This window comes from Bos indicus, chromosome 3 (assembly GCF_029378745.1).
Source record: "Bos indicus isolate NIAB-ARS_2022 breed Sahiwal x Tharparkar chromosome 3, NIAB-ARS_B.indTharparkar_mat_pri_1.0, whole genome shotgun sequence".
Lineage (NCBI taxonomy): Eukaryota > Metazoa > Chordata > Mammalia > Artiodactyla > Bovidae > Bos > Bos indicus.
The window spans coordinates 75,435,704-75,463,398 of NC_091762.1; the positions used below are offsets into that span (position 1 = coordinate 75,435,704).

The 27,695-nt window shown below is 36.4% G+C and overlaps 1 protein-coding gene across 7 annotated transcripts in view; it reads right to left on the minus strand.

The window, feature by feature from the left end:
* Nucleotides 1-27,695, minus strand: part of LRRC7 (leucine rich repeat containing 7) — a 631,844-nt gene that overhangs the window by 150,272 nt on the left and 453,877 nt on the right. For all 7 annotated transcript variants that reach the window (XM_070786332.1, XM_070786329.1, XM_070786328.1 and 4 more), the window contains 3 exons: nt 25,107-25,181; nt 18,879-19,023; nt 12,373-12,445 (listed from right to left, as the gene is read on the minus strand). In XM_070786332.1, coding sequence (XP_070642433.1) covers nt 12,373-12,445; nt 18,879-19,023; nt 25,107-25,181 — 293 coding nt within the window. The remainder of the gene's footprint in view (nt 1-12,372; nt 12,446-18,878; nt 19,024-25,106; nt 25,182-27,695) is intronic.

Sequence of the window (27,695 nt, forward strand, 5' to 3'; positions counted from 1 at the left end):
TGAAAGTGTTAGTCACTCAGTTGTGTGTGACTATTTGCAACTCCATGGAGTTTAGTTCATGGACTGTAGCCCATGAACTATAGCCTTCCAGGCATGGAATTTTCCAGGCAAGAATACTAGAGTGGGTAGCCATTCCCTTATCCAGGAGATCTTTCTGAACCAGGGATTAAACTTGGTTCTTCTGCATTGCAGGCAGATTCTTTACTGTCTGAGACACTAGGGAAGGTCTATATTAACTGTGAATAACTACATGAAGTTTGCTGCTAACTCTTCAGCCCACAGATCACAATGTAAATAACAGACGCACATCATGATCAGTGATGAGTCTCATTACTCTTTTCAGTCTGTCATTGATCAGCCTCTGTGCATCTGCTCTTCAGTTCACATATGGACAGTAAATCCTGTAGTTGTGTTGCCTTCTTGTCAATCAGCTGTGAAGAGATACTATTGGCACCAAAATTTAACATTTAAAGCACTACTCCTGTTGGGTAATGCTCTTGGTCATCCTAAGTTTCTTGGGGATTTAAATGAAAATACGAAAATTTGCTTTCTATCACCAAGAACAACTTCATTAATTCAACTGGTAGACCAAGTAGCTATTTCAATTTTGAAAGCCTATTATTTTACACACATTTTGGAATAAGTTTGATGCTACAACTAGAGATCGGACAGTTTCTTTGGCTGAATTTTAGAAGAAATATGACATAAAACATTCAATTGAAAATATGCATGCATCATGGGAGGAAGTAATAGCAAGTAATATGGATGCAGTATAGCAGAAACTTTCAGCACAATGTGCAAATAACACTTCGGATTTGAACTGAACATATGTGGGATTATAGAAGAAACAGCTGACTATGGGAATGCTTGCCACTATTCAAGAGCCTTTAGATCTGCTGCCAGAGGAGCTTAGTGAAGGAAAACTTGTTGACATCAAGGAGGAAAGTCATTGTAATGAAAAGGATGATGTCCCAGAGGAAGTGACTCTGGCAATAAACTTTACATTAAAGAAACTCTTAGAGATATTTCATGGTGTTGAAAGCATGAAGGATAGAAGTTTGGAAGCTGCTCCAAGCTTAAAAGAGGATGACATTTCACTGATGCATAGAAAGGGTGTCCACTCTGAATTATGACTCACATGATGAAAACAAGGCAAGTACTGTTCAAAGTAATTTTGATAGTTTTTTTTTTTCACAAAAAACCCACTTTAATTCTTAATGCTCCTAATGTTTACAATGATGATACATTAAATACATGTTGGTTTTATTATTTTTCCATTTTTCCAATATATTGATAACCAACAGTAACAGTATTTGATGTTTTGAAAGGGTTTAAAGATCCTTCATGAAAACGATCATAATTTTCCTTATTGATTAAAAAGATTATTTTGTACAGTTTCAGTGTGCATGGTTGTTTTCATAGTCCCCACGACAATGTAAAGTGAGCACTTCCTGAAATAAAAAGATAACATTTTTACTGGATCATGGGCTATGTTGAATTAATAATTTATACCCTGAAATTATTTTACACCTTTGTGTTACAAAGAAAACTTAGGTGCAAAACACACATCCTTCAATTATCTCTGAAATTCAAAGGATTCAAACTCAAAATATGACATTCCAACTGACTTTACTGATGGCTGTCCTGCTATAAATCACCTAAAGTATTTTATTACAGGATCCTGAGTACAGTTGTACCATATTACTCACATGATCACTGGTGTCCAAAGGATAGACAAAAATAAGTGAAATAAGTCTGACAGAGAAAGACAAAGATTGTATGATTGCACTTGTATGTGAAATTTAAAAATAAGCATAAAAGTGAAAAAATAACCAAGCTCATAGACACAGTGAGCAAATTGGTGTTTACCAGAGGTGGGGTTAGGCAAGTATGAAAAATGGGTGAAAGTGATCAAAAGGAACCAACTTTGAGTTATAAAATAAATAAGTCAGGACGAGCTAATATAGCACTGTGCTGTTGTTTAGTTGCTAAGTCATGTCTCTTTTGTGCCCCCATGGACTGTAACCTGCTAGGCTCCTCTGTCCATGGGATTCTCCAGGCAAGAATACTGGAGTGGGTTCCCATCTTCTCCTCTGAGGGATCTTCCGGACCCAGGGATTGAACCTGCGTCTCCTATGGCTCCTGCATTGCAGGCAGATTCTTTACTGTTGAGCCACCAGGGATTTGTAACTATATATGGTGACAGATGTTAACTAGACTTATTGTAGTAACCATTTTGCAGTATATACAAATTTCACATCATCCTGTAGCACACCAAAACTGCATTGTTTGTGCATAAAAAGACAAAAACCTATCTTTTTAAAGAAGTTTTTTCTATTGTCTATAAGTGCACATTGAAAGTAAAATCAAGCTACAAAGAAGTGTAGAATACTTTAAAAAAGTGCTTTCCAGGGAATTCCCTGGTGGTCCAGTGCTTAGGACTCCATGTTTTCACTTCAAGGGTATGGGTTCAACCCCTGATTGGGGAGCCAAGATCCCACAAACAGCATGACCGAAAAACCCAAACAAAATACAAAGCAGTACTTCCCAATCTTTTGCGTGCATATGGATCCCCAGGCGAACTTGTTAAAATGCAGATTCAGATGTAATGATTTGGAATGGGGCCTAGATTCTGTGTTTGTAACAAGCTCCTGGATAATATAGAAGTTGCTGGTCCTGGGACCACACATTTTTAAAGTCCTTTGCTAATATTTCAAGGATAACATGAAACACACACACACAAAATATGTCAATGACAGCTAAAATTCATGTATACATATTACAATAGTTGTGTTGGTAAAATTTTGCCTTCGACCACGTCAGTCCTAGTGACACTATTGGAGGCAGTAATGCTTGATGTTAAACACAATACTGACTTAGTGTTCTAAAACTGTTCTCTAAATCTAAAACTACATTGTTCTCTAGTTCAGTTTCCATGAATTAGTGTTGGATGAGAAGATATTGCCCTTCTCAGGGTATCATTTGAGGTTATTATTAACCCTCAGTTACTGAGCTAATGAGGAAGCGGAATTATGACTGTATTACATAGCTAATGTATAATTTCACTTTAACTTCATGTATGACCATTAGAAACCATCAGATGCCATTAAATCTTCTATTATGTAGGTGGTAATAAACATAAAAGTAAATGACTTTGGGCTTCACTTTCTTAGTTCACTTTTAAAACAATAGAAGTAACTTTGGGGATGTGAAAAATGTTGAGACAGGCTTGCATAGTCGTTTAATACTTGAGTGCACTTCATCTACTTATTAATCCCTGTGTTCTCATCTATAAAATTGGTTTATAATGCCTGCTGTATGGAGTATCAGGGACGATTCAAGGTATGCTACCTTGCTAGCACAGGGATGCCAAGGTGGTGCTAGTGGTAAAGAACTTGCCTGCCAATGCAGGAGACATAAGAGACTTGGTTCAATCCCTGGGTTGGAAAGATACCCTGGAGGAGGGCACGACAACCCACTCTAGTATTCTTGCCTGTTGAATCCCATAGACAGAGGAGCCTGGCAGGCTACAGTCCATAGAGTTGCAAATAGTCGGACAAGACTGAAGTGACTCAGCATGCATGCACCTTGCTACCATACTGATTTTGGACTTCTCAGCTTTCAGAATTTAGAGTAATAAATGTCTGCTGTTTTAGCCACTCATGTATGGTTATTATGTTATGGCAGTCTGAGCAGAATAATGCATTATTCCATTATTATATTATTATTATATATAATATATATATATATATATAATGACAATGTATTATTATATTTTGTACATAAGTATTAACATTTTCTTTTTAAGAACTGGATGTTTCACTAATGTTATATTACGAATCCTCACACAGATAAACATAAGCAAGGATCAGTAAAGAAATGTCTTTTTGCTTATTATTGTTGATGACTATTATGATTTGTTGAAGGCTATCTAACATTAAGTCTGACAATAACCTCTAAGATGTATTATTACTTCGCTTTTACAGATGAGAAAACTGCAGCCCTGAGATGTGATTTGACATGCCCAAGTTCAATTAGTTAATGAATGGAGAAGCCAGTCTAGTTCCAAGATTTGCAAATATTTCCCCATGAAGGGATTAAACATATCCAAGACATGTTATCAACCATTAAGGAGTGCATATTCTAGTTGGGAAGGCATATTATATTGGAAAATTATATTTGATATTATAATATCGAATTATAAATTTGATATTATAATTGAAAAGTTAAATGATGATACAAAAGATAAATAAGAGACCAACATAAGAAATGGGAAAATATTACATTAGTGTTCTCTAACTTTTGTAAAGAGTTCCTTAAACTTATTTGTCCATGAAGCTTATTTTTATGTCATACCTATTAAAATCTCAAGTAATGACTATTTGGAGGAATTAAGTTTAGAAAATACTGGTTCATTTAGTAGGTATACTGAGCTTTGAATTTAGAGGAAGCTGCAGTGGTCTGGGTGGGCAGAAGGAGAAGAATTAAGTAGCAAAACAAGTAAACATATTTTTTGAATCCAAATACCCCCAATTTGATTTGTCAGTAACTCTTTACCTTATTAGATTTTATTTTTAAGAAGCATTTATTTAACATGTGAGTACTTCCCATTTAATTCTCACAACATTCTCATGAGGTAGGCATTATTATGATTTCCATTTTACTGAGGAGGAATCTAAGGCTATAAACCCAATAATACATTGAAAAGCCAGATTTTGGACCCAAAAGGTCTGGCTCCAGAGCCAAAACAGCCAACCATTATGCAAGCTTGTTTAAGGGAGCTTTGTTTTAAACCAGCATCACAATGGATAGCTGTTTAAGAAGCTGAATCTACATATTGGTTCTTAAACTTTAGCATGCATCAGAAACCCTGGAACATCTTGTTAACACACAGATTGCTGGTCTGATGATCAGAGTTTCTGATTCAATAGATCTGAGATTGAGAATTTGCACTCCTAACAAGTTCCCTGGGTTTCCCTGGTGGCTCAGCTGGTAAAGAATCTGCCCGCAATGCAGTAGACCTGGGTTTGATCCCTGGGGTGGGAAGATCCCCTGGAGAAGGGAAAGGCTACCCACTCCAGTATTCTGGGCTGGAGAATTGCATGGACTACAGTCCATGGTGTCACAAAGAGTTGGACACGACTGAGCGTGTCCAACCTATTATACAAGTTAGAGAACACGAATGTGATATTTTTCCATTTCTTATGTTAGTTTCTTATTTATCTTTTGTATCATCATTTAACTTTTCAATTATAATATCAAATTTATAATTTGATATTAAATTAACTTGATGTTATATTACAATTATAAAATTATAATTAATTTGATATTATATTATATATAATATAATATCAAATTAATTTGATATTATATTATAATTTGATACAATATAAAATATTATAAAATTATATAATTTTATACAATTATAAAATTTGATATTATATAATTTAATATTATAATATTATATTATAATTTGATACAATATAAATATTATAAAATTATATAATTTTATATAATTATAGTTATAATTAATTTGACACTATAAATATATTATATTATATATATCAAATTAATGTTATATTATAATTTGATATCAAATTAATTTGATATTATAATATCAAAACCTATCTGAATGCAGAGTTCCAAAGAATAGCAAGAAGAGATAAGAAAGCCTTCCTCAGTGATCAATGCAAAGAAATAGAGGAAAACAACAGAATGGGAAAGACTAGAGATCTCTTCAAGAAAATTAGAGATACCAAGGGAACGTTTCATGCGAAGATGGGCTCAGTAAAGGACAGAAATGGTATGGACCTAACAGAAGCATACATTTGAATCAGTTCTAATGAGGTGGATGAAACTGGAGCCTATTATACAGAGTGAAGTAAGCCAGAAGGAAAAACATAAATACAGTATACTAACGCATATATATGGAATTTAGAAAGATGGTAACAATAACCCAGTGTACGAGACAGCAAAAGAGACACTGATGTATAGAACAGTCTTATGGACTCTGTGGGAGAGGGAGAGGGTGGGAAGATTTGGGAGAATGACATTGAAACGTGTAAAATATCATGTAAGAAACGAGTTGCCAGTCCAGGTTCGATACACTTTTTTTTAAAGTTAAAAAAATTAGACAAAAAAAAAAAAAAAAGAAGAGGTGGCAAGAATACACAGAAGAACTGTACAAAAAAGATCTTCATGACCCAGATAATCACGATAGTGTGATCACTCACCTAGAGCCAGACATCCTGGAATGCGAAGTCAAGTGGGCCTTTGAAAGCATCACTACGAACAAAGCTAGTGGAGGTGATGGAATTCCAGTTGAGCTATTTCAAATCCTGAAAGATGATGCTGTGAAAGTGCTGCACTCAATATGCCAGCAAATTTGGAAAACTTGGCAGTGGCCACAGGACTGGAAAGGGCAGTTTTCATTCCAATCCCAAAGAAAGGCAATGCCAAAGAATGCTCAATTGCACTCATCTCACATGCTAGTAAAGTAATGCTCAAAATTCTCCAAGCCAGGCTTCAGCAATACGTGAACCGTGAACTTCCTGATGTTCAAGCTGGTTTTAGAAAAGGCAGAGGAACCAGAGATCAAATTGCCAACATCTGCTGGATCATGGAAAAAGCAAGAGAGTTCCAGAAAGGCATCTATTTCTGCTTTATTGACTATGCCAAAGCCTTTGACTGTGTGGATCACAATAAACTGTGGGAAATTCTGAAAGAGATGGGAATACCAGACCACCTGATCTGCCTCCTGAGAAATTTGTATGCAGGTCAGGAAGCAACAGTTAGAACTGGACATGGAAAAACAGACCGGTTCCAAATAGGAAAAGGAGTACGTCAAGGCTGTATATTGTCACCCTGCTTATTTAACTTCTATGCAGAGTACATCATGAGAAACGCCAGACTGGAAGAAGCCCAAGCTGGAATCAAGATTGCCAGAAAATATCAATAACCTCAGATATGCAGATGACATCACCCTTATGGCAAAAAGTGAAGAGGAACTAAAAAGCCTCTTGATGAAAGTGAAAGTGGAGAGTGAAAAAGTCGGCTTAAAGCTCAACATTCAGAAAACGAAGATCATGGCATCTGGTCCCATCACTTCATGGGAAAGAGATGGGGAAACAGTGGAAACAGTGTCAGACTTTATTTTTCTGGGCTCCAAAATCACTGCAGATGGTGAGTGCAGCCATGAAATTAAAAGACGCTTACTCCTTGGAAGGAAAGTTATGACCAACCTAGATAGCATATTGAAAAGCAGAGACATTACTTTGCCAACAAAGAGGTCCATCTAGTCAAGGCTATGGTTTTTCCAGTGGTCATGTATGGATGTGAGAGTTGGACTGTGAAGAAAGCTGAGTGCCGAAGAATTGATGCTTTTGAACTGTGGTGTTGGAGAAGACTCTTGAGAGTCCCTTGGACTGCAAGGAGATCCAACCAGTCCATTCTGAAGGAGATCAGCCCTGGGATTTCTTTGGAAGGAATGATGCTAAAGCTGAAAGTCCAGTACTTTGGCCACCTCATGCGAAGAGTTGACTAATTGGAAAAGATTCTGATGCTGGGAGGGATTAGGGGCAGGAGGAGAAGGGGACGACAGAGGATGAGATGGCTGGATGGCATCACTGACTCGATGGACTTGAGTCTCAGTGAACTCCGGGAGTTGGTGATGGACAGGGAGGTCTGGTGTGCTGCGATTTACGGGGTGGCAAAGAATCGAACACAACTGAACTGAACAAGTTCCCCGTTGGAGTTGATGATGTTGGTCAGGGGACCACATATTGAGAATCAGCAGTCTACACCAGACTATGGAAAGAATTGAATACTAATGTGAAGGAATTTGGGTTTTATCAAATGAAGTGTGTGTGTGTGTGTGTGTGTGTGTGTGTGTGTGTATGCTCTCTAAGTTTAACTCTCTAAGTTTTTAACTGGAATAACTTTACATCTTAAGAAGTACACTGGGGATTCAATAAAGGGAAATCTCCTGTTTACTCTATTGCCCAGCCCCCAAGTTCTCCTCCCAAAGTCACGTACATTTCTAGCTCTTTGTGTATCTTTCTATGATTAGAGAATAGAGGTAAGCACAGTTTTTAGCATCCAGGTACATAGAATGCTTATTTTTTTGTCATTATAGCAGTCTAGTAAGTGGACTACTGGAATTTACCATCTAGGGTATTAATGTTATATAAACTAAACATCTAGATCAAAGAATTAGAATTTTAGACATAGGTGGAAACTACAAATGAGGATACTAAGCCACTGAGAATTTAAACACTTGTCCAAGTTCACATAGTTAAGTGGCATAGCGAGGGATCACACCCATGCTGCTGGACTCTAAACCCAGTGCTCCTTGCATTATTCCTCAGCAGTCAGAGGCCCATAGGAAAGAAGTGATTTATCCAGCTTTGCATAGTTATCAAATTTTCTGATTCCAGTCTTTCTCTTTGACCATACGCTATGATGGAATGACTTTTTAAAATATCCATTCAAATTTTTGAGCTTTCATTTTTTTTCTCCAAAACTACGAAGCTAACAGAGAGAAGGCTTAGTGTAGTTTCTCTTCCTGTGGAAGATCCTTTGCCCTTAGAGCACTGGAGCTCTTAAATGACCAAATATTGCAAAATATGTGACTCAACTATCTCATATATTAAGAAGCATCATAGGTCAATTAACAGTTTAGCTTTGAGATCTGATAACTTCTCTCAGCCTTTGTTTCTGCATCTGTTAATCGGGAGAAAATGATACACGTTGAATAGTGTTGATGGGGTCTTTAAATAAGAATACATGTAAAGCACCAAACATGGTAGCTAGCACAATGTGAACACAAGCAAAAAGTTGTTTATTACTATTTTCATTGCACACTCAGTTCTTAGAATGGCTGGAACTTCTAGGCACAACTTAAGATTTGACAACAAAAATAACCAATTTTACAAGTCATTTGGCACAAAATTCATGGAATCTATTTCAGCTGTGAAAGACAGCTGAATTCTTTCAGCAATTGTTACAGTTGGACTATTAAAAACTACCAAAGATAAGTTTAATCTATGAAACATGCTATATGCAGAATGAGAATATTTTTGCTCACTGCAGCTGATCTTAACATTTTGGTGAGCAGAGTTCTAGATAGAATGTCTCATAATAAAATAAGACTCTGAAACCCTGAAATTGAAACTCTAACCCTTTGGCCACCTGATGCAAAGGGGTGATGGCCACCTGAGGCTGACTCATTGGAAAAGACCCTGATGCTGGGAAAGATTGAAGGCAGGAGGAGAAGGGGATGACAGAAGATGAGATGATTGGATGGCCTCACTGCCTCAATGGACATGAGTTTGAGCAAACTCCTGGAGATAGTGAAGGACAGGGAAGACTGGTGTGATGCAGTCCATAGGTTGCAGAATCAGGCACAACTGGGCGACTGAACAACAACAATAACTATTCCACCACTTACAAAATACTTTCTGCATGTGACCTGGGGTGACATTAAATAGTATTCTAATCAAATTTATCTCTAGCCTTGAGCTAAACCTCTGATCCATCAGTTCTGAATTCCCTAAGAAAAGCAAAGCCACTGTATCATTATCATTTTTACTTCATGAAGATTGTTTATCAAGGTGTACTATAAAAGTTTAGATTTGGCTTATGTTTTGCACAAGTGCTCCATTGAAGTGAGAATGTAAGTGAGAAAATGGCTGTCATAATTTTACCAACCAAAAAAATGTAGAACTGAAATCTTCGAAATTTTTCATTTTAGGACCATTTTACACTCTTAACAATCATTGGTAACCCTAAAGTACTTTTGTTTATATGGTTTATATCTATTGGTATCTATCATATTATAAATTTAAAAGAGCATTTAAAAACAATTATTATTCAGTCTTAAATAACAATAATAAATCCATGACATGTTAATGTAGGTGACATATTTTTATAAAAGTATCTATATTTCCAAACAGAAACATTTAGTGAGAAGAGTGACATTGCTTTATTTTTTCAAATCTCTCCAATGTTTAAATTAATAGAAGGTAACTGGATTCTCATATCTGCTTTTGTATTCAATATGCTGTTGTATATTATTCTGATTAAGTTATATATATATACATTCCAACCTCACATAGATATGTATTTGGAAAAGGGAGGGAGGAGTATTTTCACAGTCTTTTTGAATAATTGTGACTATTCTTTGATACTATACGAAAACTCAACAAGTGGTGGTTTTTTAGGGGATACAGTAATTGCAATATGGAATCTAAAATACATCAGTGAACTTTTCTTACTCTTCATACCAATACATTAACATCAACTAATCCTTTTGCACTTTGAATGAGTCTGTTTCTCATGTGTGAGTTTGTAGCTGATGCATTGGTCATGGAAAATGTTGCTTTACAGAATTAAACAGATTTTCCAAATGTTGATGCATTTCACAGACAACCTCAATAAATCACATTCATGATCACACCAGCGATATCAGAAAGCCTTTAAATGTATGGAAGCCATCAAAGTTACAGTGGCAGATACAAATTTTTCAAAATTCCAACTTTTGCTTGATAGCTCAAATTTCACTGTTGGCAACAAATACTGTCAGTTGTTGTCCTTGAAGTAACAAAGCTCACTCTGTTCATTTTTGAGAAAGTGTCTACCAAACACCCAAGTCTGACTACCACAGTTTGTCAGGCAGTCTTCCTTTTTTAAAAATAGGCTTTAACTTTATAGCCATTTTAGGTTCACAGCAAAACTGAGCAGAAGGTAGAGATTTCTCATAGGTTTCCTACTGCTTTTTTTATTCTCCTTTTTATTGCAATAAAATATAGTATAGTCCATTTCCCAACATTTCCATTCATGGCTTTATATGAATATCAAAACATCAAATTGTAGACTTTAAATATATGCAGTTTATTGTACATCAACCATGTCTATCAAAACTGTTTTTTTTAAAAAAGCTTTCTTCCCACCCCAAGTATACCCAAATCTGTTAAAATGTGGATTTATATAATTCTTTACATGAAATGTGGGATAAGATTCCTATAAAATGGCCTTACAAAATTTTAGAATGAAGATAGCTTATGGATTTCTCACTTTTGTTGTAAACAAAATAATTCCAAAGTATACATACATTTTTTCAAGAACTGTAAATCAAACATTAATGACAACATAAAATTAGAAATAAATCACTTTCAGATAAATGGAATATATTTTTTTCTTAAAAGGCAACAATGATCTTTTACCTTGAAGCTTTTTATGCAAGCTAAAACATGTTTATTTCCTTAAGTCTAAAAATACGTTAATGGAGACGGAAATGGCAACCCACTTCAGTATTCTTGCCTGGAGAATCCCAGGGACAGAGGAGCCTGGTGGGCTTCCGTCTACAGGGTCGCGCAGAGTCGGACACAACTGGACCGATTCGACTTAGCAGCAGCATAGAACTGGGGGGCTGGGAATGGATGGCTAGGGAGGTGACAGCTGAAAGATATGGGGTTTCTTTTTGAGATGAAAATGTTCCAAATGGTGATGGTTGCATATATCTGTGAATATGTCTAAAAACCATTGAATCATATACTTTAACTGGGTGCACTGTATGATGTCAATTATATCTCAATAAAACCTTTTTTAAGTTAAAAAAAATAAAAAAACATTGCTGCTGCTGCTGCTGTCACTTCAGTCGTGTCTGACTCTGTGCGACCCTATAGATGGCAGCCAACCAGGCTCCCCCGTCCCTGGGATTCTTCAGGCAAGAACACTGGAGTGGGTTGCTATTTCCTTCTCCAATGCAGAAAAGTGAAAAGTGAAAGTGAAAAGTGAAAGTGAAGTCACTCAGTCGTGTCTGACTCTTAGCGACCTCATGGACTGCAGCCCACCAGGGTCCTCCATCCATGGGATTTTCCAGGCAAGAGTACTAGAGTGGGGTGCCACTGCCTTCTCCAAAAAATACATTAAGTTTCTATAAATATCAAATTTTACTAACAATGTAATGGTAACATATACATAATGCAGATCTTATAAAAATTGATTTGATTTTGTAAGACATTCAAGTGAAGTTAGAGCTGCTACTCAGTCAAAAGCATCCAAATTAGTAGTATCTGGAAAATTACAGGCAATGATATAATTGAAGGTCTGGGTAATCACTTTGCTTGTGAAAGGGCAATGGTCAAGAATTTCTTATCATATTATATAGTTGGGTGTTGATGTAATGTTCACATATAAAACTAAATTGATATACACAAATATATAAGTAAATAAAATGTGGTCTAAAACGAGGTTAAATATGAACAAAATTTTTGAGATCTCCAGTGGAAAATGTGTTAAAGTAGAAAACTCAATATATTCTTTTGTCTCTGGCTTTAGAGAAGCAGACTGGTATGAAACTTTGGCACTTACTTTCCGATTGTATTGGGTAGTATCGTAAGTTGATTGTCATCTACTTTTAGAGTAGTTAGTTTTTTCAACAACCCTAAAACAGAGAAGATGTATTAATACACAAGAACAGATTACTGACAGAAAATACAATATATAAAATACAATATACATCACAATATAATTGCGATGAATGTTTGTCATGATAATTGGCTGCACTCTGCTTATATCAACCGACAAACATATTCGCATGTCTAGTTCTGACCTTCCAGTTGCAAAAACTTCACTTACATCAGTGGGAGTTCAAGTACAATGATGGAGACAATAAAGAAAACATAGGGCTCCATAGAAACCGGAATTGGCGGTACTACTACCACATTTTCCTTTTCTATTATATAGCAAATGGACGAGATGAAATTTTTCAAGCCAGCTGTGATTCAACATTTAATTAACTCATAAGCACTAATAACTAACATTCCTGTTGTGACACAAATTGAAAACAAATCTGAATTAAACCTAATAATCAACGAATGGGTACTGAAGTACTGTAGTGTAGTGGTTAAAATATGGACTTGGAAAATAACAACATATAACTTCATACTCTTTCAGTTACCATAAATCCTTGACTGGGATCAGTAGTAAACACAAAAACCCTCAATTTTTAATATGTCAAGTAGAACTGGCTAATAATTGACATTCCAACTATTCATATTTCTCTAATTTATGCCCTTCATAAATTTCCTGCTTTATCTACTTCTATTGTCAGGGTATTAATGAGCAAAAACTGCAGAGTAATAGAAGAACAGCTTCCTTTACCCAGCCATAACAGAACCCAGAGTATCACTATGGCCTAAATAGCCAAAATCCAAGACAAAGCATTAACAGTGGCTGATTTTGGTTTTACATATGTTTTGCAGAAAACTTGTTCTGACAGATATAGTAGGTTCCATGGTCAAATGTGTTTGGGAAATGTTAAATTAAACAAAATCAACCAGATTTCTTTAATGAAAAATGTTAAGGAACTTTTAATATACTAATGTAGTAGGGTGACTCTAAAGTTATTGTGGAACTTCTGTGTGTGTGCAGAGTATCTTGTACAGTGGTGTTTCACAAACATGCTCTGAGAAATGCTGTTACAGCTCATACCTACCCACCTCACGTATTTTGAGCATAGCTTAAAGGCAAAAAGTAAGTGACAAGCAGTCGAAATAAAGCTGTTGTTGCATTTGAAGTTTCAGGATGCTCAATTACATAGTCTATCAAAGCACGCAGAATCTCTAGTGAAGAGAAGTGTCATCCCTATCAGACTGCTGTGAGAAAATACCTACAATATTTGGAGATTAATATATCCGCTTGTGCCCTTATGATACATGGCTGAACAGTGGCACCTGGGAAAGAGGACAATTCTCACTGGGGTAATTTATCTCTGAAATCTGAACACCCACTGCTTATTCATCTATGCTCAAAGGGTGACTGAATCACTTTAGCTTCTCTACTGTATATGTAAAAAACCATCAACCTTGGAAATATAAAAGAACACTTGAGCTTGCTCATCAATTGTGTAAAGAAAACACAGGACCATGAATTACAACTAAATTCTTTATGAGCTGTAATTGTGATCAAACTACTGTCCCTGCCCACAGGTGGAGCCAGAGGAGGGCTAACGGTTTCCACATCACATGGCTGGGTTACGAGAAGTTTTGCGTTGGGTTACAGAGGGTTGTGCAAACATCTTGAAGCCAGGTTGCCAAACAGCCTTTAAGAGAATCACAGTCCCCAGGTCTGAAGTAGTGGTGTGAAAATCTTGAGGCAGGATAGGAGTTAAGGTCAAAAGATTGATGCAACAGATTTTTTTTTTTTTGAAATAATGGATCTTTGACAGAAGTTTCTACAATTTTTGGCAACCCATTCCAGTACTCTTGCCTGGAAAATCCCATGGACGGAGGAGCCTAGTAGGCTATGGTCCATGGGGTTGCAAAGAGTCAGACACGACTGAGCGACTTCATTTTCTTTCTGTAACTTTAAATGCTGAAGCAAGTTAGGGCTCCCTCCTTTGCTCCACTTATGTGAGCTAAAGGGACCATCATTCATCTGTGGTTTGGCTACTTTGTCATTCACACATTCCATACAAGGATGTGCTCTCTGGATAGATTCCAGAACTTCTGTAGTAATCTGGTTGTTCTTGGAATAGAAATAGGCCATCAACCTCAGCTCTGTTACTCATGACTTCCTCTGACAGATAATTCCTTTACTGCCTAGCTATTGATATATCTGTTTGGACTGTCTTCTACCCTCAGGAACCAAAGGTATTTTATATTATTTCTTCCTCAATTCTCTACCTCTTTATCTTATATTCCCAATTCAGATATACTGAAGAGAAAGGAAAAGGCGGTTTTTTACTATGATTCTGGCTACTTTCATATAAATATACAATAAGCAGCAGTATAATAAACATTAATATAATTTGTTATCAAATAGCTAATATTTATATGACATTTACACTATATATTAGAATTTTTGAAAGTCAAATTGCTATGTACTCATCAAATCTAAGATTATAATAATTATTATATTATCATAGTACCTAACATTGATTGAGCATTCACTGTATACTAAGTTCTATTCTAAGCAATTATACATATATTAATTAATTATTTCTCAAAATAATTCCCTGATGCAGGTACTATTACTTTCCCATTTAGAAGATGATAAAACTGGGGCACAGAGAGATTAAGTAGCTTGCATAAGGTCACACAGCTAGTAAGATAGAAAAGCCAGACTCTGAATTCATGCAGCTTGACTGCAAAACCTGTGTCTTTAACCTCTAAGTGAATAAGATAAATTATTTTGGAAAGTAAATATATATATATATTCTCCTTTATTGAGTTTGTCTGCTGTCCAAAGAAGCTGATTATTAAAGCTCTGCCTAGAAAACATAAAGTCCTCTTCATTTTCCCTGGAACTAGCACACTGAAAGAGACTCAGCATACAGGGTTGTTTATTGAATATATAACTCCATTCAAATACCCCACAGCTAAAATAGGTGTAAAGGAACTAAAGATTTTTAGTTCCTATTTCCTTTTATTATTAATAATACCATGACGTTTCTTATCTTTTATTCATTTAAATGTTGGTAGTCCAATAGACAACTCAGGTTCAAATAGAGAGGACAAGGTGTAATTTACCATCCAATCAGAATCAGTAAGTTATTTTAGGACCTTTGAACAGAGTTCCCAGGTATTTCTCTTGACTAAGAAGGAAATTTTTCAAGGAAAGCCAGCCTTTCTACATATACTATCAGGTACTCTGGCAACTCTGCAGATGAATAAATGTAATTTTCCCTAAAAGGTCAATAGGGTCCAAAGATAGTTCTAGCAGGAAGCTACTGACAAAGTTACCTTCTTAATTTGTGGATTGCTCAGCTTTCCAGGTGGCACTAGTGGTAAAGAACCCATTTGCCAAAGCAGGAGACTGAGAGATTTGGGTTTGATCCCTGGGTTGGGAAGATCCCCTGGAAGAAGGCATGGTAACCCACTCCAGTATTCTTGCCTGGAGTATCCCATGGACAGAGGAACGTGGTGGGCTACAGTCCAAGGGGTCGCAAAGAGTTGGACATGACTGAAGTGACAGCACACATGCATGCGCAGATTCTAAACGAAGATATTAAATACATAATACAACTTGCCTGTGCTGGTCTGCTTAATGCCAGCCAAGCATCTAATCTGGTATTTTCTATCATCTGTACAGGCTATTTTCCCCAGACTGGAAGGATAACTCCCTAGTCCACTTTCTTAACAGAGGATATTTTAAACAAATAGTTACATCATCTCTTACTTCACTATATGACCTTTTCATTTCCAGAATTTCTAATTGGTTCTTTTTTTTTTTTTTTTTTTATAACCACCTGCTCTTAGTCATCACTCCTGTTTTGTAAGTTATTGTTTTTATAAATATTGTTCTTCCTTTTATTTGAGAATCTACACACACTTAAAATAATTTTTTAGCTTGCTTGATAACCTTGATTTCCCTTGGGGTAAAATTTCTATTGTTAGAGTAGTTTTAACATTAGTTTTCCTTTAAAGTATTTGTTTTCATGCCCATTTGTGTCAGTGAATATTTTCTTACCTATGTTCACTCCTCCATGTCTGACACTGGTTACTTCCACCTGACCCTCAAGTTTCTGGGGTTTAGAACCAAGTCTTAAATTAGCAACTTAGTGCTCTCATTCACCCTGGATATTGCAAATTCTGTCCAAAGCAGCTGGTAATGTGCTGTAATTTTCAGTACTGAATCTGTATCTGATCTCTCCTTTCACCCTAGCTCTAGGTTCTTCAGTCTCTCTTAGCAGAAAAGCTTTTCCTTCCTCAATCCCCGTAAATTCGTTTTCTCCTGTTATGCTTAAGGGTTTTTTTTTTTTTTTTTTTAAACCACTCAGGATCAGAATTTATGGTTACCCCTTCTATTTGTGGTCTGGATCCCATCATGTCTGTAGGCATTACTGTGTTTCCATTATATCTCAGTTCCAGGTATATGCTCATTCTCTTTAAGCAAAGCTAAAATTATGTTATTGATTCAATACTTAAGGCGTACTTGCCATATACCACCCATAATTCTTTGTATGGAGAAGAAAGTAATGAAGAAAATTATGTTCTTCTAATATAAATAGCTTTTTTTATTCTCATTATGCTTTTGAAGATATGGAGTGGTTTTTGAGTAAGGAGAGTAAGACATGTATTTTTACCAGATGGCTATCTTGACCAGATGATCATCTCTAGCATCTTCATCAGAGGATGCTCTTTTATACCATTATATTTCCTTACTTTCTACAACATAAAATAGTACTTTCTAAGCTTATCTGATCATAAGTTTCATCTAAGATAATTAATAAGAATGCAGAACAGAGGGCTTATTACATACTTATGGGGTCAGAATATTCACAGAAAGAGCCTGGAAATGTGGAAGTGTTTAATTAAGCTTAAGATAAATCTTACAGAGGAGTAAGCTGAAAAAACACTGTTACAAAAATATATAACTATATAAATAAAAACATCATCAAATCTACAAAGAAAGAAAAACTAATCCGTTCTGTTAAAAGTAGTATTCTCTATTAACCTAAAAGAATAGTGAAAATGGAAGCAACAAAAATTGGAGAAAAATTTTGGCTTGTGATTCAATTTTCAGAAGCATTAATACGTTCCAGAACATATGATAATCTAATTCAAGGAGTGTTAAAAACTATATTCCAAAATTAAGTAGTTTGATGATTCCTCTCCCATCTGTGTCCTCTTGTAAATAATAAGAGTAAGATAATTTATACAAAAGTTTACTCATTATTTAGACTCTTTCATTGTTACTCAGATAAAAATTTATGACAAAAAAAGGATTGAGTAGTTAATATATATTAACAGACAAATCTCTGCTCTTACGATTCTTGACAGCATGCAAAAGATGAGATGTCATTTTTAAATAATAGAACTATGAAGATATTTTATATATTTATCATGTTATTCTTAAATTAGAACAAGGTTACAATAAAATTAAAGTAGAATAGAGCAACACTGTGGATAGAAAGTGTTAGTTGCTCAGTCATATCTGACTCTTTAGGACCCTATGGACTGTATCCTGCCAGCCTCCTCTGTCCAGGGGATTCTCTAGGCAAGAATACTGGAGTGGGTAGCCATTCCCTTCACCAAGGGATTTTGCCAACCTAGGGATCGAACTAGGCTCTCCTGCATTGCAGGCAGATTCTTTACCATCTGAGCCACCAAGGAAGCCCATGCTACTGGTGATTCTATAGTGACGAAAGAAGACATACATAGTCATCCAAGTACTTAAGTGTAAGGATAAATACTCCTTTTAATAACACTTTAAAACTTAGTAGATCTAAAATTATTTAAAGTATGTCAGAAAAAAAAAACACCAATACAGTATACTAATGCATATATATGGAATATAGAAAGATGATAACAATAACTCTGTATACAAGACAGCAAAAGAGACACTGATGTATAGAACAGTCTTTTGGACTCTGGGAGAGGGAGAGGATGGGATGATTTGGGAGAATGGCATTGAAATACGTATAATATCATATATGGAACGAGTCGTCAGTCCAGGTTCGATGCACGATACTGGATGCTTGGGGCTGGTGCACTGGGACAACCCAGAGGGACGGTGTGGGAAGGGAGGAGGGAGGATGGTTCAGGATGGGAAACACATGTATACCTGTGGCAGATTCATTTCGATGTTTGGCAAAACCAATACAATATTGTAAAGTTTAAAAATAAAATAAAATAAAAAAAATAAAGTATGTCAGTTTAGTAAGATCATTTTAATAGAGTATTTTGACAGCTAGAGTTACCATTTCATTCTAAAATATTGGTAAAATAATTTTTCATATTGGATAATGATTATGCTAATTTATTAACATCAGGCTAACAGTATATTCCCTACATCTGCAAACAAACTATACTGCTAAGAATGAAAACAGTATATTTGACATAAACATTGATAACAAAATATTATGTTCTCACCTATAGAGTCAGGCAACTGTTGCAACATATTGGATGACAGTAAGAGGTCCTCCAGGGCTTCACATCCAGAAATGTCCATGTCAACAGTTTCTATTCTGTTTTTTGACATATCCAGGTATACCAACATCTTTAACTTCCCTATAGACTTGATGACATTGAGTAAACTCAGGGTTAGTGAGAAACTTTCAGGAAATACTTTAAAGTTGTAAAAACTACAACACTGTAAAATTAATTTCAAAAGAAAATGCAACAACAATAAGTATTGGTGAGAATGTGGAGGAACTGTAACCCTCATACATTTCTAGTAGGAATGTAAAATTATGCAGCCACTTCGGAAAACAGTTTGGCCATTCCGCAAAATGTTAAACAGAATTTCCATATGACCTATTAATCCCTAGGTACATGCTTAAGAATGAAACATTTGTCCACACAGAAACACAAATATTCAAAGCAGTGTTATTCACAATATTCAAAACATGGAAACAACCCAAATGTCCATAAACTGATGAATAAATAAACACAATGTGATAAGTCAATAAGCTGGAATATTATTTGGCAATAAAAAGCAATAAAGTACCAATGCATGCTACAAAATGGATGCACCTTGAAACAAATGCAGCGAAAGATGCCAGTCACAAAAGATCACCTATTGTAAGATTTTACTTATATGAATTGTCCAGAATAGATAAATCTATGGAATCAGAAAGTAGACTAAGGTTGCTAGAGGCTGGGAGGTCAGGGGGAAGGAAATAACTGCTAATGGCTTTCAGGGTTTCTTTCAGTGGTAATGGAAATGTTCTAAAATTAGATTGTGGTGATGTTTGTTCAATTATGTGAGTATTCTAAAAACCATTGAACTGTATACTTCAAATAGATGAATTTTATGATATGGGAATATATCTTGCAACATAGATATGTTAAAAGATAACAACAACAATCTCAAAGTTGCCAAAGACTTAAATGAATATAGAAAAAAAAGGAAGGAAGGATGGGAGAGAAGGTTGTCACCCAAACAGCATATGCTGACATAATGATGCTTATAATTTCAAATGCATGAGAAAGGTATTAAATTACGATTTGAACTTTACCCTACTAAGCAGAATCAATATTTTGTCCATTCAACAGTCCTTTTTGAGGATCTACTACATACCAGAGCTTGTATTATATACTGGAGAACAATCATGAATATCTTAGCTAAGTATGGGGAGACACTTGTCACGATACAGACAGTCTTTCTCTTTAAGGTGCTCATACAATGAAGGAAACTGTCCAATAAACAAATAATTATAAAACCCTATGATATGTGCAATAAAAAAAGCCTGTAGAGAATGCCATAGAGGCACAAGGCCGCAAATTGGCTGGAAGGCACTGCTTGTCCAGAAAAAGAGAATTTGTACCTGAAAGAGAGAATAGCGCAGAGAAGCGTGAAAAAGGGAGTATGTTTGAGGAAGAGTGGGAAATTCAAAGTTACTGAATACAGTGGTAAAGTTAAGCATTAGAAGAAGTCATCTGTTAAAAAGCCTTACCTTTCATGTGACAGTTATTTGAACTCTATCTTATTGGCAAGGAAAGCTATTCAAGGCTTTTAAGATGGTGAATAACATTATTAGATATGTGTTTTGAAATAGTAATCTCAGGGAAATGTGAAGGGAAGATTCATGACTAGAGTTAGAGTAGAACTGAAAGGATCAGAAGGATCTGGAAGCTGTTTAGCTAACGAGATGAAAAGGACCTGAGTAAAGGAAGCAGAAGTGAGGATGAAGTGGGGATGGCTCAAGAAAAATTTAGAAGTGGAATGACTGAATTAATAACTGATTTCTGAGGACAGGGGTGGAATAAGATCAGATGGTGGGCAAGAGATAAACAATGGTTATTTAGCTTGGACATGAATTACGGGACTTAGAGCAAGACCAAATTCTTCATTTTCCTTTTCTTTAAGGGCATATTTTGCAAATAAATGTCACACACATATCTGTGTTCAATGGTTCACCTGCTTGTTTGTCTACCTATAACACTTTGCTATACTGTCTCTACTTATTTGACAGAGTATAAGCAAATAAACACTACGTCAACAAATTAATTGCACAAGCACATACTTGGCACTGTGCTAAGTACCTTATACATATTCCTTGATGCAATACTTTATGTTCTTATTGCTCAGAATGTGTTTTACACAGCAGCCGTATCAGTACCACCTGGGAGCTTGTCAGAAATGTGGAATCGAGATCCACTCCAGACCCACTGGATTGGAATCTGCACTTTAACACACACTAAAGCCTAGAGATTAAGTAATATCACACATTGGGTTCCCTGAGAAATGGAGACAAAGAGAAATTTTTGAGAGAGATTCTTGGGATTAATACCAGTGAAAAGAAAGAAGGAAGGAAGGAAGAAGGACTGGGCAGGTGAAGGTAGGCTGTGATGGTTCTGAGGAATTACTCAGCTGACTCTTCAAGTAGTACTGCAGTTGTCTTGAGTAGCAGTGAAGGGGCCAGAGCTTCATACTCTTGCACTGATTGATCACTGAATTGGTGGTCTCCTGGAATACAGTTATAACCCTACATGAGAAAGTTCTCTTCAGCTGGGGAAAGTCCTGAAGAGGGTGGAGAGTTGCAAGCAGTGTTCCCAGAGGTTGAGGGAATAGAATAAGCTCTTCATTCCAGGAGGATGACACATGACAAGATCCACCACAAGTAACATTCCAACATTGCCCCGTTAATAAGGAGTGGAGCTAAAATTTCAAACTCAATTTTATCAGATTATAGACTATAAAGCCTATTGATTAGATTAGCAATTCCTGACCTCTAAATTGCTTATTAACACAGCTCGTATCTCTAGCCCTGCTTCTTCCCTTGTAGGCAGAGAGTGTGAACACAGTCAGGGTAGGTGAATAGTTGCTAGGCTAGGAACTGGGTGCTCTGGATGAATCAGGCCAGAGGGCAGAGTTTCTTCTCATGCCTAGAAATACATCACTTGGAAAAATATTTGTCACACTTCTTAGAGCTGTCCACCCCAAGGAACTATTATGCTAACTTAACTCATCTCTTCTGATGAGCACACAAAGAATAATATACGTGTTTATGTTTGTGTGTGTGTGTGAGGATTTCTTTTTTTTGTTCCTTTATCATGAGAAAATTTCTTTTCTCTTTGAAGCTTCCTGAATTGCTATCTGTAGCACAACTCAATATGTTTGTGTGAAGTTTCTAAACATCTTTTTTTGGAAGCAAAATAACACTTCAATGTTTATTTTTGAGTGTTTCTAAACCCTCACTTTGAAGCACCTTATAAAGGCAATAATAGCCTGGAGTGATAAAGGCCTTTGTAGCCCAATGACTCAGAGTTCTTGAGGATATTAAATGTTACTCCAACATCCAGACAAAGAGGGATCTACAGATGAGCATAGAGCAACAAATTAAAAAAGGGGAAGCCACTACAAGCAAACGGAGATATTGGAGTTTGCTGTTCAGTTATATTTTTATTGACTGATATTAGAGTGATAGCAAACAAATTTTTGATCATTATTTGCTTCTCTGATTTGTGAAAAGTAAAGTGGAAAAATGATAATCCAGGCTTCTAAAAGTATTTTAAAATATATTAGCTTAATGTATTATGGTATGTGAACTAAAAACAAAAGGAATGTGCTTTTTTCTCCTGTATCTTATGACTCAATATTTAGAATTAATCCTTCTGTGAAACTGATAGACATGGGCTGAAGACTGCATTCAAGCTTAGACTTTCAAGGCCAAATGTTTCTAGGTAATTGTCTAACAACTCTTTGCCAGCCTTAGGCATTCAAAAACCACACCTGTTTAAGGGCAGGAGGTGTAGGAGTATCCCATAAGTATTCCCATAAGAAGTGTTATAAAATATGGAATTCAAGTGTACTAAGTAAAGCAAGAAACCCAGTTAAAGATGGCAGTATATAAGAAAAAAATACTTTGTAACAGACAAATTAGACAGCACTATCTGTTTTACAGACAACTGAATCACTATCTTTACATTTAAATAATACATTAAATAATACATTGACTATGCAATTCATCAGGCTTCCCTCGTAATTCAGTTGGTAAATCACCTGCCTGCAATACAGGAGATCTGGGTTCAACTCCTGGGTCAGGAAAATCCCCTGGAAAAGGAAATGGCACCCCACTCCAGTATTCTTGCATGGAGAATCCCATGAACAGAGGAGCCTGGCGGGCTACAGTCCATGGGATTGCAAGAGTTGGACACGACTTAGTGACTAAACCACCACCATGGAATTCATCTGCAAGGTTGGATTTTGGGAACAGAACCAGTGTGAAAAGTGGGATAAGCCCAATTCTCATTCAGACCTTCTACTGATACCCATAGCAACAGCATTTGGAGCATCAGAGTGAGCGTGAGCCTCTGAAGCTGGTTTGAATCACAGGTCCACCATTTACTGACTGTGTGACCTTGGCCCAGTTACTTACTCTTTCTGTTTCAGTGTCCTCATCTATAACATGGAGTTGGTAATAAATTCTGCTTCACAGGGTTGCTCTGAGAATTCGGTGAGTCACTTGTAAAATATCTAGATAGTGCCTAGCTCCTGATAAATGCTATGTAAGTAGTTTTGAATAAATAAATACACTGCAGGTATAAACTTTTCCCACTAGACATGCATTCTGATTTCCACCAACGTGATGGACATGAGTTTGAATAAGCTCCAGGAGTTGGTGATTGACAGGGAAGCCTGGTGTGCTGCAGTCCATGGGGTCGCAGAGAGTGGGACACGATTGAGCAACTGAATTGAACTGAACTGATATACACTTTGAATATGGCACATATCAGTCTCTGCTATGGGTAGTAGAATATAGATTTGTCTCTTCTGTTATCTGCAGACCCCTCAAACAAATACGCTCAAGGTCATTGAATATATTATATTTGTAACTCTGACATGAGCATGGTTTCTAATTCATAGAGGTATATTTGTATATGGTTTTTAATAAATCAATAAACAGAAAATATGCATGCTTTTCTATTTTGTATCTGTGAGGATAATAGAAATGTATTCTTTTGGTGAGAGAAGAAAGTATATTTTCTCTAATCTTTTGTCAGATTTTATTCTTTATATGGTCCCATGCTTATTCAAAAGAGAATAGCTTCCTCTTCTTGCTTTTGCAATCATTTTAAGAAATGTTTAATGTCAATTCAAACAAAGAATCAAGTCTGGCTTTTGGAACACACATTGAAATCTCAATGGCTGAAGAATTATTCCACAACCAACTGTCCTGGCTACTTAACCCTATGCAAGAGTTTAGATTGGCTTTCACCACTGAGAGCCTTCTAGTTGTTTTTTTGTGTGTGGTGTTTAGTTGCTAAATTGTGTCCAACTCTTTTGTGACCTCATGGACTGTAACCCATAGGCTCCTCTGTCCATGGGATTTCCCAGGCAAGAATATTGGAGTGGGTTGTCATTTCCTCCTCCAGGGGATCTTCCCAACCCAGGGACTGAACCCATGTCTCCTGCATTGCAGGTAGATTCTTTACCATTGAGCCTGTTGGGAAGCCCTGGGTATGTATGTACATGCTTATACCTGAGGGCACATGTCATGAGTGGCAAGAAACAGTGTTATATGGAAAGCCATTCTTTCACTGGATGGAAAATGAATGGTCACACTCAGTGAGTTGATTAGTCCACCTATGATTCAGCAGATATTACTGAATTTTCTGTTAGAGAGATAATTTGACTCTAACTTCCTATTTTTAACAAGTTATGTTCCTTGCGTTTTTCAAAAAATCAAATAGATCTACTTTAAATCACCTGAACTGAGAGAGAAATTTTTATCTTGTGGAAGAGCTCAAACAATATGAGTAGAAACCATTATCTAATTACCTATAAGAAAAAAATTGATTTTGTAAAACTAAGGCTTGGTATTATGTATAGCATTTTTTTCATATAACAATATAAATTTGTTCAGATTTGAAAAACAGTAAGTACAGAAAGAGATGAAATGTGCTTCTAAGTGTATAAGAAAAATCTTTCATATATGTTACATACTCATTTTACTCACCTATAACACATATAACACTCGTAACACTCAATATTAAAAAACAAACTAGTGAAAAACACTTGATGGAATACTATTATCAAATGTTTAACTTTGAAATGAAAACACTGAGGTTTAAGATGCAAGATTAACCATTATCAGTTACAATTAATATACAACATAGATGCTAGATGACATGACATAATAAAAACTTACATACCCCAGGTAGCACTTGCAATGCATTATTATCCATCCACAACTCCCTTAAATTTTGTATTTGATCCAGAACTTCAGGCTGGGGGAGAAGTAGGGAGAAAAGAGAGAGGAGAAGAAAACTAAATTAGTCTTTTTCTTATCACAGTATAAGATGTAATTTATTGGATCTGAAAGTTTTATTTGGGAATCCAGTGTTAATCCTTAAGAAATTCCAAGTTTAACATATCTCTTCTAGCAAAACTGGTATTCCCTGAGGTAGCCAACCTATAACTGATGTGAAAACCATTAGAACAAGAATAATAAAAGTTAAAATCTATTACTCTCCCTTAACACTATTCTCTGCAGTATTTATCAATCTCTGTCTTCTTCACTAGAGTATGATTTTTTGAAGGGCAGAGTAATATTCAGTTTTTAATCCCTGTGTCCTCAGATTCTCATTGTTTGCCATGGTAGTTGGTAAACAGTAGGTTTTTATCATAACACCATACACACAAACATCCTCTGCTCCATGATGTAATAACAGTATAGGAGCTTCCCAAGTGGTACAATAGTAAAGAATCTGCCTGCCAATGCAGGAGACACCCTGAGTCAGGAAGAGCCCCTGGAGAAGGAAGTGGCAACCCATGCCAGTATTCTTGCCTGGAAGTTTCATGGACAGAGGAGCCTGGTGGGTCCATGAGGTTGCAAGGAGTTTGACACAAGTGAGTGAATGAACACACACACAATAATAGTACAAGACCCACTCATTTCTTATCTTTTCATTTACTCAACAAAAAATTATTTGTTGAATAATGGGGAGGCCTACTATGCAAAACATACAATGCAGGATTCACAGTTATTCAAAGCTAGTCCCTGCCTTGAAGTAGCTGAGAAGCTAATTGGGGAAATAAATGTATATAAATAACAAAATCACAAGGCATCATATGGGGGAAAAGAATAATGTAGAGAAGTCCAGAGAAAAAAAGAGACAGAATATGATCAAGAGGTAATATACTGTGCATAATATATACTTTAATTCCAAAATTAGAAGCTGTCTCTAAATTCTATCTCCTGGGAAGCAGACTATTCAGAGGGTAGGCTGCTATTGCTGCCAGCATCATTTCTTGATTTATGATGACCTCTTCCTGATTTCTTTCCAGAAATTATCTCCCCTGCTCCCACTCTAAGGCCACCTGCTTCCCTTGAAGTGGATTCCTTTTTTTTTTTAAATCACTCCAGGGAATTGACAATGGCCAAAACTAATTACTGCATTATATTCATCTACCCACAGGGTTTGGCTCAGGGATCCATCAGAGCAGATAAGAAGCAATGGTTCTCTGATTGGGTTTTGTTTTTGTTTAGTTGCTAAGCCCTATCCGACTCTCTTGTGATCCCATGGACTGTAGTCCGCCAGGCTGCTCTGTCCATGAAATCCTCCAGGTAAGAATACTGGAAGGTTGCCATTTCCTTTTCCTGGGGATCTTCCTGACCCAGGAATTGAACCCACGTCTCCTGAATTGGCAGGCGGATTCTTTACCACTGAGCCACCAGGGGAGACATCTCTGACTGGGACTTGGGGAAAAGACTCTTGCTCTTGTCTGCTGGATTTGAAACTGGAAGCATACAGTTCTGGGGGCTTCAGGCACGAGGTAAGAAGGAGAGCCTGTTTGAATTAAGATGGATCCTGATGGCACCATTTAAGCTTAGAATTAAGCCACACCTTGTTGTTAGTCACTCAGCTGTGTCCGACTCTTTGTGACTCCATGGACGACAGCCCGCCAAGCTCCTTTGGAGAACTCCATGGAGTTCTCCAGGCAAGAATGCTGGAGAGGGTTGTCATTCCCTTCACCAGGGGATTTTCCTGACCCAGGGATCAATTCCCGGTCTCCTGCATTGCAGGCGGATTCTTTACTGTCTGAGCCATCACCCTAAGTCAGATTTTTTTTTTTTTGTCTCCAACTAAAAAAAAAATTATCACTGAAATAAGATACAACCATAGTTCAGTAAAATTAGAGACCTAATGAAGAAAGCTAGTATATTTGATAGGTATCAGTGGAAAAGAATGGAATGGTATCAATGTTACTACTGGACTATTGATAATTATGGGTCAGTAAAATACACTTCAGAGACTTCTAGACTACTTTGGAGATAAGTTTCTGATGCCTTTAGCCTGCAAATGCAATGGAACATGGTGCTATTCCTGAGAGAAGTTTCATTTGTAACAAGGATCAAAATCTAAAGTTTCAACTTGGAAAATAGTTAAGACTACATGAGGAAGGTGGGGGGTAGATTTTTGTATAGGAAAATATTCACACTATTGCTTAGCTTATGGGGAACAGGGAGTGAACTACTCCATTGGAAAACTCTGTCTCTGTGTCAGTCATATGACATAATTTTTCTAAGCTCAGGCATCATGCAGACTTTAGGGGAAGAGAGAAAGTTGCATACTGTAGTTCAACACAAGTTTATGGAATAAGACAGAGGCTAGTGTATAAATTTGAAACCATGAGCATTATTCAGGAAGTCTAGCTGTGCTGTGGTAACAAATTAATCCTGAAATCTCAGTGGCTTAACAAACAGGATTACTTACTCTTATTTCGTGTTCACTGTGGGT